Genomic DNA, 16,549 nt, shown 5'->3' with positions numbered 1-16,549 from the left:
AGGACAAAAGAGGAAGAGAAGAGAAAATTTGGAACTCACGAGATACTGCATTGTGCTTAATTTGGAGGGCATCTGGCCGCGTTATGGTTGAGAAAAATAGATCCCATGACCTGTCTTTGTTGAAAAGGTGACATCTGGGTTCATTAAAGGTGTGCAATAGATTTTGATAAAAGCTATTTTTCTAAGTCATTAAATTGGTTTTTAGAAACTTTATATTCACCTTCATTTGAACAATTATTAAACTATAAAATAGAATTGCACAATTGCTAAAACTGTAATCTGAAATTTTACAGCCAGCTATAAAATGCTATATTATTAACTATACTGAAGATGCTTAAGCCCATTACAACTTTTTAAATGAATTATAAAAACCCTTTACTGCTGATAAAATAATCTTAAATTACAGTATTATGTATTCTAACAATATGTTGAACCGAAGTTTGCTACAATGCAAACATGCCAATCAAAAGGAAATCATTGCTTGAATGAAGTTTGCAGAAGCCCACAATCTGATAACAGCTGCTTCGCAGAGGCGGCTCAGCACCTGATGGCTGCAGGCTGGCAGGGACATCTTGTCTTCCAGGACAAGTGTCTTCTCCCACGTCCCTTCGCCCACAAGAATAACCAAGAGCCAGTACCTCTTGGGCTTATAGGCTGCATAGGTGACACTTAGTAGGACTCCAAGGAAAAAAAAAACTGTGATAACAGAACCTTGCCTCTAAATGTCTCCCCATAGGTGACATCTTTTAAATGCACCTGACACTGACACACCTGATAACTGAGATGAAGGTGATATGGGTACGCATGCACCACAAAGCCTGGCAGTGAAGATCAAATTCCTGGTCTCTGCTATCAGTCGTAGCCTTCAGGCTTCCACATCCAATCCAGTTTCAATACACAGCTGAACATGCATTTTGGCACGCTACATTGTACGGCAGCCTTAACGGAGTAATACCCAATTTTGAGCTCTGAATTCAAGTACTCAGCTGGCTTAAGGACTTGGAAAATGCGCTATAAGCAGTTATTTCAAAAAGTGTTTTTACAGCAGCCTCTTGCCTCTCAGGGCTACTGCAGTAGGTTCTGGGATGCAGCTCTCCCTCTGAGCTCATCCACTGGCACCTGAAGCCAGGACACTGCTGACAGCCTCCGTGCTGGGAGTAGTTGGGCCTTGAGGCTACTTTCAATCTTGGGGTTCTAGGTGGGCCTAGACGTAGCCTGCGTGAGGATTTCTGATGTTTAGCAGCACTTCTGCTAAGGAAAGAGCGCCCTTACAGCTCATTTTTCTCAGAGTGGGAAAAGAGACTCACTCTGAGCAGGAGAACATTATGCAAAGTAAATCCATGGTGTAGCCAAGACTGTGATTTTTGTTTTTAAATGAGACAAAAACAACAGTGGGTACTAGAAAACATGCTGTATTACACCAAAATGACGGAAACTTTACAAAGACCACAAACCAGATATCACCAGTAACATAACCTTAAGAATATTCTCTTAAACGGAAGGCTCAGAAAGTATCCACATGTCAGTCATCTGGATTCAGCATGTGTGCTAAGGGCTCAGCGTCACATATGTCACTGGCCTGTACTCTCACTTCTACCCTCCTGAAAGTCCCCTCACCTCAGACTACATGTGAGGAGCCCCAACTGTGGTAGGGCATCAGCATTTTCATTGGCTGTGTTGTGTACCAAAGTCCCCTCTGGTAGGGAGGAGTACAAAGCCTCAGAGGACAGTTACAGTGTGATTTCCAAGAAGGCGCTGAACTCCTGCGCGTCCCTAAATGACAAGAAACAGCACAAGTGCAGGAACCTCTTAGAAGTGGGTGTAGCACTGGAAAAATTAAATTTTCCCAAATGGTATTTTAGTAATGTTCCTATGCTGCGATGCCCAATGTGATAACATTAGTAGGTGGCACCTTTGGGAAACGATTAGGTTGAAGACGTCCTGAGGACAGTGCCCCCTCAGTGGGATTTGTATTCTCTAAAAGAAGGAGGCACCAGAACACTTTTCCTCCTCCATGCGAGGATGCAACAAGAAGGTGGCCATCTCTGCCGAGGACCCTTACCAGGTACCCAATCCATCTGCAACTTGATCTTGGACATCCCCGGCTCAAGAACTGAGAACAATGCATTTTGGGGGGGGGTTGAGACAGGGTCTCATTATGTAGTTGAGACTGACCTGGAACTCACTATGTAGCCCAGGCTGGTCTTGAACTCACAGCGACCCTCCTGCCTCAGCCGCCCGAGTGCTGGGATTACAGGCTTGCACCACCACGCCTGGCAACAATGCATTTCTGTTGCTTAAGCCACTGGGTATACAGAATTTTGTTATGGCAGCTCACACAGACCGGGACAGGTAGTAACCGGAGCTCCCTTGTACTGATCCTGCTGGTCAGGAAAGATCCGGTCCAATGGACCTGTTTGCTCTGACATGGCTTGTGCTTCTCTCCTTAAAGGATAAAGTTGGGAGGAAATAAAAGGGGATCTTTGAGGCAGTCCTTCTTTGTACAGTGATCCTCAGAGGCATCCACATCCCTCCCTCCAGAGATGGCTGGCCTTTTTGGTTTCAAAATTAAAGAAAAGTGGTGTAGGCATCTAGAGGGTAGAGGCTGGGGATGCTGTTAAATACACTGCAATGTCCAGGGCAGTGCGCTGTAACAATTATGCGTACCCAACCTCAGTGCTGCCAGCACTGAATAAGCCTGACCTGGAGTAGCCACGAGATTACTAAATAATCCACAGTGACATTGCCAAGGTTGGTATGGGGGTGTGTAGCTCACCTTTAGCAAAGAGTGCCAGGTACAGCAAATGGCTGCTCATGGAGAAGCATCTGACTGCAATTGAAAACCGCCACTGTGACAAAGCCTCATCACCTTCTCTCACCTGCACCACGTGTCCTCTACATGTGCAAAACCCCATGGGCCACTAAGAAGAGCAGGAAGGCCCTGGGCAGCAGGACTTATACAGCAATGTGCAACTCTGCCTGCTCCCTGGGAGCCTTTCCCTCTTACTGAAGATGGCACAAAGAGGACGAGAGATAGTTAAGCACTGACAGCTCTTTGAAACCTACAACCAATAAAAGTGTGCAGACCCAACTCTGGAGGAGGTGGTGACACTGCTCTGGCAGGCGGTGCCTTACAGTCGGGGACACATTTAATCCCCGCTCCAACCCAGGGGCTCTTCCTACTGTCGTCCTGATCTTACAGATGCAGAAACTGAGGCAGAAAGGATGAATGATGTGCCCAAAGCTTCATCGCTAGTGTGCGGTATAGTGAGCCCGTGCTCAGCATCTCCACCCCAGCTTCCCTTATGAAAAGTTGCACAGAGTATCTCTAGAATTAAATTACATTTTCAAACCATTAACTCTGATCAGGCATTGCTGTATAATACAGAATTTGACTGGCTTTGTTTCTGGTTAGACATTTAGATAACCTCTAAATTCGTGGAGTTTCTAGAGTGACAGATGTGGCTTCGTTGTCACTCCCGAGCCTTCTGGATCACACCTAAGTGCATAGGAATAACAGCACTCAGGATGGGGATGGTCACCAGGAAAAGCAACCTCAGGTCGCATTCAGTCACATGGTTGGTGATTCATTGCCTACACGATGCAACCCTAATTTAAAAAACAACAAAAATTGTGGACACTAAGCTAGGCGGAGATGCCTGGCCGCAGAGCAAGAGATGAAAAGCCTCATTTCCTTGGGGAGAGCCCCTGACAGGCCTTTCTGGGCCTTATCCTACACATCTCTTCATGTAGCCGGTCCTGGCTTATATTCCTTATAATAAAGCACATCATCAAGCACAGAACTTTCTTGAGTTCTGTATGCCATTCCAATGAACTGCACGGTGAGGGGATTGTGCAACACTTTGGTGTTGAACCAGTGGATCAGAAGTATAGGTGGCCGGGGAGCCCCGTGAACGTAGCTGGCATTCTTGCTGGGGACCATGCCCTTAACCTGTGTCTGACACGAGCTCCAGGTGGCCAGCGTCACAATTGAGTTGTACTGCGGTACACCAGTTGGAGTCTGAATAGGCCTCATTACTTTTCTTTATGCTACTTTATGAACAGTCTGACACTTCAATCTGCCAGATGTTCAACAAGAATTTAGGGACTGATTTAATTTATAGGGCTGAATAATGTTATCCCGAAACAAAATGTTTAAAGTGCTCTGGTTTAGGTAACACAATGTAGGCATTTAAAATGCATGGGAGGGCCATTTGGGGGGGATGTCACTTTGCTATTTCTTCTCCCCTGATCAAGTCTCCTTATGCTTCAGGTCTCTTGTCTGAAAAATGGGAAAAATAATAGCACTAACCTCATGGGTTTACTGTGAGCAGCACTCCTGGAAAGCACTGTATGTGTACTGCTTATTAATAACAAGCCATAAAGGGCTGAAGTGATACAAGATATCAAAGCAAATTGTTCTAGAATCTGATGGAGGATTAGCTCGCTCATAATGTTTCTGGAAGAGAAGTTTGGTCGCTACTGGTAGCACATGACATTTTTTAGGAGGCATTCAAACTTTTTAATTATTTTAATATTTAGATGTTGCTATTAACAGCACATTGCACCTGTGGTTCCACCTATGTTAAGGGCTTCAGATGAGTTTTTGTAAATAATATTTTAAAGATAAACATTAAGCAAGTAAGGATGGAGTGCAGATCTAGGAAACCCTGCAAAGCTCTAGGCTTTGAAGCTCAGAGGCAGGGCTAGTTCTCAAGCACTTTCTTTTGTGTGACGAGGAGCACTTCCACTTAACAACTGCATCCTCTCTTCCTGAGGTCAGCACTGGTTAGAGAGACAGGAAGGCCCCTGGTGGACAGTCCCCCTTTAATAATCAAGCTGGACAGAGATTTGACGGGAATGGGAGTTTTAAGAAGCAGGCTGTCAGGATGGAGCACTCAAGAGATGCCTTCAGGGCACAGGGACAGGGAATCTAGAGCAGTTGTAATCTCTCAAAAGGTGGTCCTTTCTTTCCTGCCTTTGGTTTCCCTTCCATCTTGTCCTGGTGTCCCAAGAATATTTCGCTCCTTCATCTTCAGCAGGACTTTCTATGATGCCGTCTTAAAACTGGCAGGCTAAGTTTTGATTCAAACTCTTCTTACAAAGTAAGAAAGCACAATCTAAAGAGCTTCTTCTTTCTTCCTCCATTACCCCCAACCACCGGAGCAGCCCTTCCTCCACAGCCCTGATTGTGGAGTTACATCTCTAAGACACAGAAGCAACTGGGAAGAGTGTGGTCACCTTCCAAGTGCCCTGAGTTGTCAGTTTTCATCTGAACCCTTTGTATTCTGATGTTGTTCTTCGAGCTTCATGAGAAAATCAAAACACAGGTGGTGTTTTATAGCAGAGACTCAGAGAGGGTAAGGAACACACTTTAAGTCACAGAGAGCAATAGGAGGAAAGCCAGAATGCTCACTGGGGTCTGACTGACTCCAAAGCCCTGGCTCTTCTCAGCAAAGGAACTGCTATGCTATTTACTACAGGCTGAAGGCAAGATCTGAGGAAGTCCTCTCAGGCCAGCTGGACCCTCTTGTTGGGGGCCAGGAGTAAGTAGCCCATGAGGTGTTCTGTGCAAACCCCGCCACACCCCCCGACAAGTGCCTCTTCTCCAGCAGAAGATTAACGGGACACCAAAGTACCCCATTGCTCTGCAAGCATAAATTGCAAGAAAAACATTTAGAATATTGATTAAGTGCTTCATGCTTGAAGATTTAAATTTACCTCCTGTATTTCCAGGATTAGCTGACATAATGGGGTCAGTCTGCCGGCACAAATGATTTACAGAACACCCATTGGCAGCTCTCCTTTGAAAACCCAACATTTAAAATTTTCACTTGGTCACAGCCAGCAGAGTCCTGGGTATTTAGCAGGTCTGGTTAATCATCTTCTTTCCATCTCTAGAGTTTTGAGGTTTGCCAAAACTCCCAGGAAGAGTTTCAAAATTATTTCTGGATTGGGCAGGGGTAAGGGGAAAAAATGAGAACCAAGACCTGTTATGTAAAGGTACGAGATCCCAATGATGAATGTAACTGTGCTGTATACCTAAAATGTACCAACAAACTCAATGAGAAAACAAAATTCTGGATTGGTCTGGCCCTAACTAAAACAAATAGAATTCTTTGAGTCCCATGAGTTACTGGGGTGATAGCGGGGGGCGGGGCATCTAAATATAGATTATCATCTATATTCTTGGGCAGAATATCAAGGAATTAAAGGGATCGTGTCTACCATCTGTCCTGCCAGTCACCTCCTGTAAGTGCTGAGCCTGCAGATAAGTTGACTCTACTTTGAGATGAGAAGAAAAGGAGTTAGGGCTTTGCTGGGAGGCCAGGAGGTGTGGACCTAGACTGAGATCCCGCGAATGTTGCATGTTCTCGGCTCCAAGCAGATGCCGGCCTCTGCTGTGTCCCCTTGCCCCGCTCCGTGTGCACACAGGGGCCTGTAGTGTTTCTGCCGCAGATTTCTTAGGGCTATGGTGACCTGGCAGGCAGAGATGATGAACCTGAAGGAGGGGGTGCAAGGCAGGCAGAAGAGCAGCCTTCAGCATTGCCAGTTTGGGCAAGAAGCTTTCTTACAGACTGTCCACCATGTGCAAGCCACTTTCATGACTTACAGCTGCTCTGCTGGTGTCTTTCTACAGTCCTGCCTCTAAAATTCCACGACCATGAGGGGAGGGAACCGAAACCTGGGCAGAGTCCTCCACCTGGGATGGGCCACCACTGGCCTGCTGCGTCTCACCCCCAGACACTCACAGATGTGTTTCATCAAAAAACTAATGCTGCGGCTGATGCTGTTCACTACAGCATCTGCCCACCTCCGACAGCCGTCCTCCAGCCATCCTGCTGGTTCTGAGTGTCCCCAGGATCTGTCACTGCTCTTTCTGAGGGAAGGGAGTAAAAGAGGCAGAGGAAGTGAGACAGTCTAATCTTAGTCCCAAGGCCACAGCACCTAGCCCTTACCCCAGTCAGCCCTCTGTCTCCAGGACTTCTGAGGGTTCAACAACCTGGGTGAAAAGTATTAGCAAAAAAAAAAAAAAAAAAATGTCTGAACTAAACATATATAGACTTTTATCTTGTCACAATTTCATAAATGATACAGTGTAACAATGATTTATATATCATTTTCATTTGTATTAGGTATTATACATAATTTATAAATGATTTTAAATATACAGGAGGGTGTCCTAAGTTATATCCAAATATTACGTCATTTGATGTAAGGCGCTTTGAGCATCCATGGTTTTTGATATCCTTGGAGGATCCGGGAACCAATTCCCCACAGATACAAAAGGGGAAATGTATTCTATCGAAATACAAAAGTCAGAGGTCTACAAATACTACATTTACAAAGTCTTCCCTGGGACTGGGGATTTAGCTCAGTAGTGCAGCACCTGCCTCACATGTGCAAGGTCCTGAGTTCTATCTTAGGTACTGCAGCGGGGTGGGTCTTCCCTGTAAGTCACAAGGGTTAAGCAGTGTACAATGCAAAATACAAATTTTTCTAGCACTGACTTAATCTCCAATGATATTTTCTTTAAATAAGCGACAAGTACAGTCCATTTGTTTTAAATATCCTGAGCTTTTCAAGTTAGCAGACCACTCAAGTGTACAGATGATGAAATAATTGGTAGAATTATTAAGGTTTCTTAGTCTTTCATGTGACCACTCTGTACAAGTCAAAAGAATATGCCAACAATAGCACAGCTTGTGTAGGGCTTGTTACTAATATGACTGCCAATTAATCCTGACATGGGAGCTTGGCAGGTTACCCAAAACCCAGTATTTTATCACCTCAGGAGGTTAGCAATTGGACATTTCCATGACATTTTATACTATTCAATCAACTTCCCTTTTTTAAAGCAGAGCCTTTCCCAGGAGTCACAGATGAGGCCCTGATCACCACACCCAAGGCCACCTATTCTCATGTAGAACAGCCTTAGGTTTGTTGATAATAACGTTAGGAAGCAAACTTTCAAAAATGTTTATTCTTATGTCTTCCTTTCCAAGGGGGAAATCTATCTCAAATGTTAAGATAGATACTCCAGTCCCCGAGAGTTTTCTTCTATTATTGTATATTTTAAAACATTAGGAGAGGGCACTTCTCATGGGAAGTGAACTTTAGAGCTGCCAAAGACTGTTGATTGTCTCCAAATCTCTTACCCATGGATCCCAAGATGGTTTAAGTCAGTTCTATTCCTAGTCATGACACAGGTGGCTGGGACAAACGTCATTCTAAGATATTTCTAGGACCTCTGACAAGAAGTAATTCATCTAGAGACAGCCAGACAGGCAACAGAAGGGCAGATGCAGAGAATGAGCCCCTGGGAGCCCTGCACAGAGCAAGAGTCCTCAATCAGCCAGAGGGGCGACATTCTCAGGGTGAAGCCCTTAATTTGTCACTCTCAGATCCTCTGGCCTTAAACCATCCTTTCAACCATTTTCACGTAGGTCACTCTAAAAAGGTCATCAAGGTGTTCAAAGTTTTACTGACAAACTTTCAGTCCTCCGCCTATATGTATCCTGCCCCTGAGGCACAAAGAAACCCAGAGCTTTCCTGTTACTGAGACAAAATACCTGACACCTGCAGTTTAAAGAAGAGTTTTAATTTGACTACTGGTTTCAGAGGTTCCAGTCCGTGGTTGGCTGGCCATTTTGGCAGCCAGAATCAGAGCACAGGGGAAGAGTACCAGCAGGGAGAGGTACACCTTTCAAAAGCACATCCCCAGTGACTCACTCCTCCAACCAGGCTACACTTCCCGCAGCCAATTCAACTATGAACATCAACGGATTAATCCAGGGATGCGAACAGTGCTCCCACAGTTCAGTCACCTCTCCAGGAGTCTCGTAATCCAGACAAAATGACAAGATCAACTGCCATAAAGTGTAGAGTATGAGCTTTGTTTTTTTGTCTTCCTCATCTGTATGAGCCAGGGCACAGGTCTGTCAAACCTGGCTTCTCCTTTCTTCCTTTTCTGTTCTTTACTTCCTTTTCACCATCTGTTCCTAACTCAACGACAAAGGTCATAGGACAAGGCAAAACTGCAGAGACCATAGATGAAATAGTGTGTGATGTTAGCTAAGTCTCTAGCTCTTTCTGCCTCACTTGTACAAAGGATGTCTGCCACATCTGACTCATATGGCGGCTCTGAGGAGTGAAGGGGAGAAAGCATTCAAGATGCTTCAGAGAATAAAACACACCATTCACCTGTTAGTGTTCACTTACACCACTGTGATCACCCCCAATGCCCAGCCCTGAGCAAAGCACAGCACCAGTGTCCACTTCCTAAGGGGACCATGTGACTGAGTGGGGATCAGGCATCACAAGGGGCCTTCGAAAAGTGTCATTCAGGAGCATTCGCTCCGCTCCCATTTAATCCTCTCAATTCTAGCAGCAAGGCCATTCTCATACCTTGTAACAGGGAAACGGAGGCTCACAGAGGTCAGCACACCCAACGAGGGCATGATGCTGGTGAAGACTAGAGCAGGGTTTGACACAGGCTCGGATGTTCATTCTGGATCTCACGGGTATAAATATGGGACAGCCACCTGGAGCCAGACGTTCAGCTCTGATGCTCATCACAGGGAAGAGAGGTAGCCACCCTTTTCCTGGCTGGTCCCACTCCTCCATGCCCCCTCTGCCTAGAGATCAAATGGCAGCCCTGAGACAAACACCATGTGTTAATTTTACTTTCACCTCTCTATGGATGAAGCAGAGTTCCCAGTACTAACACAGGGAGTAGAAAGGCAGAGTTTCTTGGGATAAAAGCTCAGATGCTCCCTGATGTTTCCAGGGCACCCCTGTGGTCAGAGCACTCCGGGCAGGCAGGGGTGGCTGGAAAAATCCATGCTGGACACACAGCACTAGATGTGCAGCCAAGCCAAGCCCTGCATCCTGGGCATCCAATGGGGGATTGTGATGGGGCAAGGAAGAGGCGAGAGATGCAGTAGGTACCTCCTGAGGCAGAGACTCCTCTCTGTTCACGGGGGGACCTGGAGTTTTGAGGAGTTCCCGGCGATGACTAATCTGAAATGTCTCCTACTGACCTAGCCTGACCTCCTAAAAATGTGGAAAGTTGCATCCCGCCTACTATTCTTAGTTCACTGAAGAGTCAATTTTTGGTTTATATTTTGAATGCTCACCTTCCTGAAATTTCCAAAGTGCAGAAAGGATTTAATAAGCAGGTTGAAGGTGGCTTCTGCAGCCACCTTCTGTGCACCTAGATGTGCACACAAAGACTCTGGCTGGTTCCACTGTAGCCAGAGCGCACCATTCTAACTGGTCGAAAACCACCACTGGCCCACATCTGCCACCTGATGATGACAAGGTCCTGTTCCTCATCTGGCCATTGTCTTTGATGACACTAGAACCTGATGGCATCCCAAGGAAAAATACTGACCTGGGAGCAAGTGGGCACTGAGCCCTAATCAGAGATGAATAAGAGATTCTGTCCCTTGCCAAACTCTAGATCCATCTCTGCCTGGCCGGGGAACTTTGTACAAGTCATTTCCTTTCTGCAAAACTTAGGGTCCTGCTGCAGGATGGAGGAGTTAGAGGGTACAAGATTATTCTTCAAGCTACCTCTCAGCTCTGGCACTCTCTGCCCAGTGCTTAGGGGAGGGTAAAAGCTCAAGAAATGCTTTAGAAGCATGAAGAACATCTGGTTGACCGTGGGCTATGTGGTTTCCTTATCTTTACTGTGCCTTCTCTTTACTGAGACTCCGTGTTGGGGCAGAGACCCAGGATGACTGAGGGCAGTCACCAAAGCTTGGGTAAATGACATGTAGGACAATGAAAAAGAGCGGAAATGTTGGAAGTGAGGAAATATCAAGAACGCACGAGAGTGGAAAAACTGCCCTGATACTTTCTAGGGAATAAGGTAGGTTGTGGGTCAAGATGGTATTTGGCAAAAGAAGACTTCTGGGAATGAGGCTAAGCCTTGGTGAGGAAGGTGAGTGTGTACTGCAGTGGTAAGTGTGAGGCCACCCCACAGTTCCTGACACATAGATTACGAGTGTTCTTTTCTCAAGCATGGCAAGAGACAGAAGTCACCATGTAGTCACAGAAAAACACAGAATGACACGAAAAGAACGAGGCTCCTGGATTCCCAGTGCTGTTTTTATGACCTACAAGTGTTGCAGACTTGAACAGACATCATTTCTCTGAGGCTAGACTGCTGGAGTAATAGCTCCTCTCCTGCAGCCACGAGGAGGATAACATCCAAAAGGATAAAATATGTACAAAGCCTTTATGAACATACATATAACTAATGTCTTACCAAATAGCTGAATACTCATTTCTGTGATAAATCAACAAAAAGGTAGAAGAGACATTCTACTTTTGACCAAAAGCAGGAAATCGCTGTTTATACATTGTTGTGGTTCTGCCTTATAGACCTGGATTGACTCCTTTCTTTCACTGGACTCTTCTTTAACAGGGCAGCGTACAGTGCCTCTCACTGCTGAAGAGCACCTGCTTCTGCTTCCTAAAGAGCCCACCCAGCTGGGACTCCACACATGGCCTAGCACTTGACTAGTGGCCCTCTCTTTACCTTCAAAGCTGATCCAATGCCTCGTGTTATGTTTAAATGGCCACGATGGTGGCAAACCCAAGGATTCCTTTCTCTTCAATATGCTACTTTGCAGAGAACACAAATCAGTACCGCAAGTGAACAGCCAGCCCAACTCTACCACCCCACAAATGAAACTGGGGGTGTACCTGCCCAGATCCCTCATTTACTAGAGCTGGACACAAGTGCCTTCGCCAAGGCTCATCACTAATAAATGTTAGTATCAGTTCCATAGTCCATCGTTCTTTTTGTTATATGACACATCACAATCTCCATTTATGATACTTAAAATTTGAGATTCAAATTGAGCAGCATTTGTCATCCACCTCTACGTGCATTTCATAAAATGAATCCAAGTTGTCCCTAGAAGTGAGCTAAAATAGGAAATTTAGACTCAATTCTCACCTGTAAATTTGCACAAGGTGGCAAAACATGTGTGGGGATCTCATTCTCAGAGCCTGCGGGCCCCAGGGGCTTGTTCTTGACCCGGAAGGCAGTGGTGGTGGTGGCAGTGGTCGTCTGTACCGGGAGGGCTGGCTGCCACACAGTCACGTCGGAGCCATTGCCAAAGGCTTGAATTGCATTTTCTGCAATAAAACAGGAGGGAATCCAATTTCAGAGTCAAGCAACAAATGTAGCAAGATGCGCACAGTCAGGCAAGGACACTAGAAATCCTGATTACAGGACTGGACATCTCCGAGCAAAACCCATTCATCCATCCATCCAATCCACCCACATTGAGAATCAGTCTTCTGGGTCAGGTGCTCAAAAATCAACTCAGTCATTAAACACTGAGCCGGATGCTTAGCTATATTCCAAGTGCAACAAATATTTATTGTGTTCCTATTTATGTGTCAGGTCCTGAGCAAGGTGCTTGCCCTGAAATACTCATCAGTCAAGCCCTTTGAAACCCAGCCTCAGACCTGTTACTTGGGATCGGGATCATAGCTGTGCCATTTTTCCAAGAAAGCCTTTATGCTTTGTCAAAATTCTAGACTTAAAGCAAATTAATTGGTGCCTTTTTCCTTACTACATCCCTAATAATGAGACTGAGGAAACCCAATGGCATCCACACTAATTTGGCAGGCAAAAAGTGGCCAGTTTCTTTAAAACAACAACAACAAAAAATCTACCCCAAGCCTCATCAATATCTAGTGAACATTTAAGTAAGATTATTTTTTCCGTTTCTACTCCCAGTCTTCCAAACAAAATCTGCATAATTAGATAGGAGCGGCCCTGTTTAAATGAAAAGTTTAAAATGTAAAACTTTAAAAGCTTATTACAATTTCATGGGATTAGATTGTTTTTATGGCAAGAGTAAATTGGTTGTGTGCTGTTCCCTCCCCAAAATGAATAAAAAACAGTTTTTAATCAGGTCTTCTGGGATTTGGCCTGGATTTAGAAATTTTTTTTTATTTCATATTCATTGTATAAGAAATCAAACTCTTTCATTTGGGACCTGAATGTGCAAATTGTTACTATACGACTCTTAGTTGGCATCTTTTGATACACAAGACAGAATAATTTAGACCTGATATTCCCCTTAGAAGTGACACGTTGCTCTAAAACTGTTATCCTTTAAGTTTAGCAAATTGGAAGCTTGTTTTCTACAACTTTACATTTTGGGGGGTTGTAAGAAACAACTTCAAATGAATAGAAATGCTCTTTTTTCACACTTCTTGCCATGTTACACGGCTTAACTGGCGCATAGAATATCAAGAAAGGGCACATAGGGTCCAGTTTCCTTAAATGAGCCAGGACAGCAATAACAAAAACTCTCATTCAGTCCATCACTTGTTCATTCATTGATTCATTCATTCAAACCTCTGGTCTGTGTGCTCAGCATACTGTAGTGAACAATGACAGCAACAAAGGAGGCAGATAAGGAAATCTACAGCATACAGATGGCGAGAGGTATCCAGAGAAAAATGAAACAAGAGGGAGCAGGGGAGCAGCTGGGTGCAAAGAGGCTGATATTTAGTGGTCTAGGGAAGCTGGGCAGAGGAGGAGCCATCTGCGTACAGACTTGAGTGATGCGACTGATATTTCACTTTTCCTCCATCCTTTTCCTCTCTTGCCCTTACATCTGTTATACATTCGAAATAAAAATAACTTTCCCACATGGAAACTAGAAGTAAAGAATTGGTTATATTTGTGTTCATGGTAGGGGAATCTGGAGATGTTTGGCCCAATCCAAAGGTGGTAGAATTGAGTTCTTAGTTTATTCCTCTTGTAAGAGACTGAATTTATAACCCTATGTCTTTGGTGCTCTGTGCCCAGTGTATAATCCAAGTTCAAATAGGATGACTGAAAACTTCTGGCCAAATGCATTTATTTTTATTGAAAAGTCATTAGCAGTAAGATTCCAGACTATTTTCTCTTTTACCAGAATGTTACAAAGCAGGGATAACTTTAATTTCTCTGTGAGGGCAAAGTTTTCCATCCAATATGAGTAAAACATTTTTGGATGGTTACTGTATTGTCATTGATATATTAAAACTTGCATTCTGCCAGAAAAGGGCAAGATATGAAAAGAGGTTGTATACACATGCACATGTGTGTGTTTATATGTCAGTACCAAACAAAACTGAAATTCCTTGGCATGCCCAATGTCTTAGCAAATGCCTCCATTCTTGAAGCTAATTTTGTGGGTTTGAATTTCATTTATGAAGCCAAAAGCCTGTTTTATTTTTAAGGCAACCAGAATGACTGATTTCAGCAACATTATTCAAATAACCTAACGAACAAATAACTTGTATCTCTTTTCTACAAATGGAACAAGGAGCAGGTAACATTCAAAAGTTGTTTTGTGTGTCTATTATAAGCACCAAGGAGAGATTGTCTCTTGAAGATAATAAGGCTCTCAGGAAAGTGGCTGGACCATGATTCCTAAACATTTGGTCTATCCTTCCCACCAGGAAATCAGGCCTTTTCTCTAAAATTCAGAATTATGCTCTTGTCCAACAGATCTTTCATTGCCATGCATGAACAAGACTTTCAGGAGAGGGGACAAGGGTTTGATCCTAACTCTGCTGCATAGGAACCATGTGAATGCTGCTTTTTACTCAGCTGTGGTGGATATAACAACACCTATGTCTCCTAAGATTCACAGGCAGAGTCCAGAAAATGAGATAATGTGTATTCCACACCCTATAGTGTGGTTCCACAAACCACGTGAGAGTGAGTGAAACTTTCAAGTATCTCAGTCAGATTGTCACCTAGAGCATGCTCCTCCGGCTGCATGTGACCCCGGCACCACACTTATGGAGCTATCTGATAGATGCCCACTGTTCATATTTCTACATTTCTTTCTTTCTGTCTCTAACCCTTTGGGAAACATGTTTCTAAACTGCCTAAAGGACCCTGCAATAATAACTGACTCTGTTTCCAAGCAGAACGCCCCATCCCAACCATTCCTGCCTGCCCGCCCCTGCTTATCTTATCTCCTGAGATAACAGACATTCTAAGTCTCCTGGCTGCATCTCCAGTTTCCCCCTCTCAATATTTGTTGCTTCTGCTCTGAGCCAACCCTGGAAATCCAAGGGGCTACTGACATTAACATGCTAATTTTTCCCAGAGGGGTTCTTGGAGGCCTATCTTCATCTCATTTATCTGAACCTCTCACATTGTATATTCTGCCCAGGTTTTCAGAACCTTGGGAATGGACTCTCTGCTGGTTGCCAAGATCAAAATTTGATCTGCAGATGGAAGTGTTCTTTCCCACATAATGTACCCTCAGTCATTTGAATCTCTTGCTCTCTTAGGGCTTTGGATTCATAATCTTGGCAGCACCCAGTTCATCGCTCATGTGGTTCCCTGCTGCATCATGCAGCGTGGCCAAGAAGAGCTGAAGTCAGGAAAAGGGAAGGGGTGGGGGGCGGACAGGCAGACAACACAAAAAACAAGAAGGTACACTTCAAGGTCACCACAGAAAACATGTGTTTGCATGCTGCTGCTGCTTCTTTTTTTAATACTCACTAAGACATTTATTGTCCTTGAAGAAATTCAAAAACTTCAAGCATTCTTCCAGGTCATTCCCACTGTTGAAGCAGTCACACCACGGGGCCACACTGAGGCTGCTAGAGTCTATGTAGTTGGGGGTCATGACTGTGCCTAAGAGAGTAAAAACAAGGCATTTCATTCCTGTGATCATACGTACTTTTCCACAGAAAAGAAACAAATGTTCCTCTGACAACCGATGTGCTGTGGATAATTACAAACCCTGTGTTTGCTGAGTGGGAAATTATGTTAAGCAGCACATTTTCTTGGCAATTTATCTTCAGCACATAAAATAATTTACACGTTTACTTTAAAAATTATAGGAGAACTCCTTGAGTTGCATTTACAGTATTTTTCTCCTGCACAAATGGTATGAATGTCATGGAGTAGGAGAGAATTAACTTAGAATGCATGAGTTACCAAATCCCTAAAATTTTCTTGAAAATGTCATTAATCCTCATAAACAGATAGCACTGCAATTATATATCTTAAAAGTCCTTTTAGGGCTTTGAATCCACTTTCCTCCAAATCGAATGGCTTCTGCAGAGTAACACAGGGAAGCTTAGGAGCCTTGACGGATCCCCCACACGCGGAATGTATGTACATTTGTAACAAGGCTGCTGTCACCCGCCAGATTCTCAACTGATCTGAATAGGCTTCCAAGTTGTGGAAGACTTGGAAACAAACACTGGAACTTCTCTGAGCCAAGGGCTCCTACAGTATTGTCTGTGGACCTTCCATAGGCCTTAAAGAAATGCCGGGTGGTCCCTCCTGCTAAATTTTGTGGTATCCGTGACTTTTTCTGGTAAATTCTCAAATGGCACAAATACACAATGTATTTACACTAATACAGCCCAAATGTCTCCCCCTGGGTGGCTCACACCGGGCAGTGCCCACCAATGCCAAGAAGCCTTCTGTTTTTAGGTATTTCCATGGAAGTAAGAAATAATAGATGGTCAGGAATCCACAGCATGTATTTGGCTC

The 16,549-nt window shown here is 44.3% G+C and overlaps 1 protein-coding gene across 4 annotated transcripts in view; it reads right to left on the bottom strand.

The window, feature by feature from the left end:
* Gfra1 (GDNF family receptor alpha 1) overlaps positions 1-16,549 on the bottom strand; it is a 200,335-nt gene that overhangs the window by 14,786 nt on the left and 169,000 nt on the right. For all 4 annotated transcript variants that reach the window (XM_033761402.1, XM_010634571.3, XM_033761403.1 and 1 more), the window contains 2 exons: positions 15,545-15,679; positions 11,972-12,153 (listed from right to left, as the gene is read on the bottom strand). In XM_033761402.1, coding sequence (XP_033617293.1) covers positions 11,972-12,153; positions 15,545-15,679 — 317 coding nt within the window. The remainder of the gene's footprint in view (positions 1-11,971; positions 12,154-15,544; positions 15,680-16,549) is intronic.

Source organism: Fukomys damarensis, unplaced genomic scaffold, assembly GCF_012274545.1.
Source record: "Fukomys damarensis isolate Sample0158 unplaced genomic scaffold, DMR_v1.0_HiC HiC_scaffold_8, whole genome shotgun sequence".
NCBI classification, from domain to species: domain Eukaryota; kingdom Metazoa; phylum Chordata; class Mammalia; order Rodentia; family Bathyergidae; genus Fukomys; species Fukomys damarensis.
The sequence above is the reverse complement of the archived record's forward strand: the minus strand, read 5'-3'. Positions and strand labels throughout refer to the sequence as shown.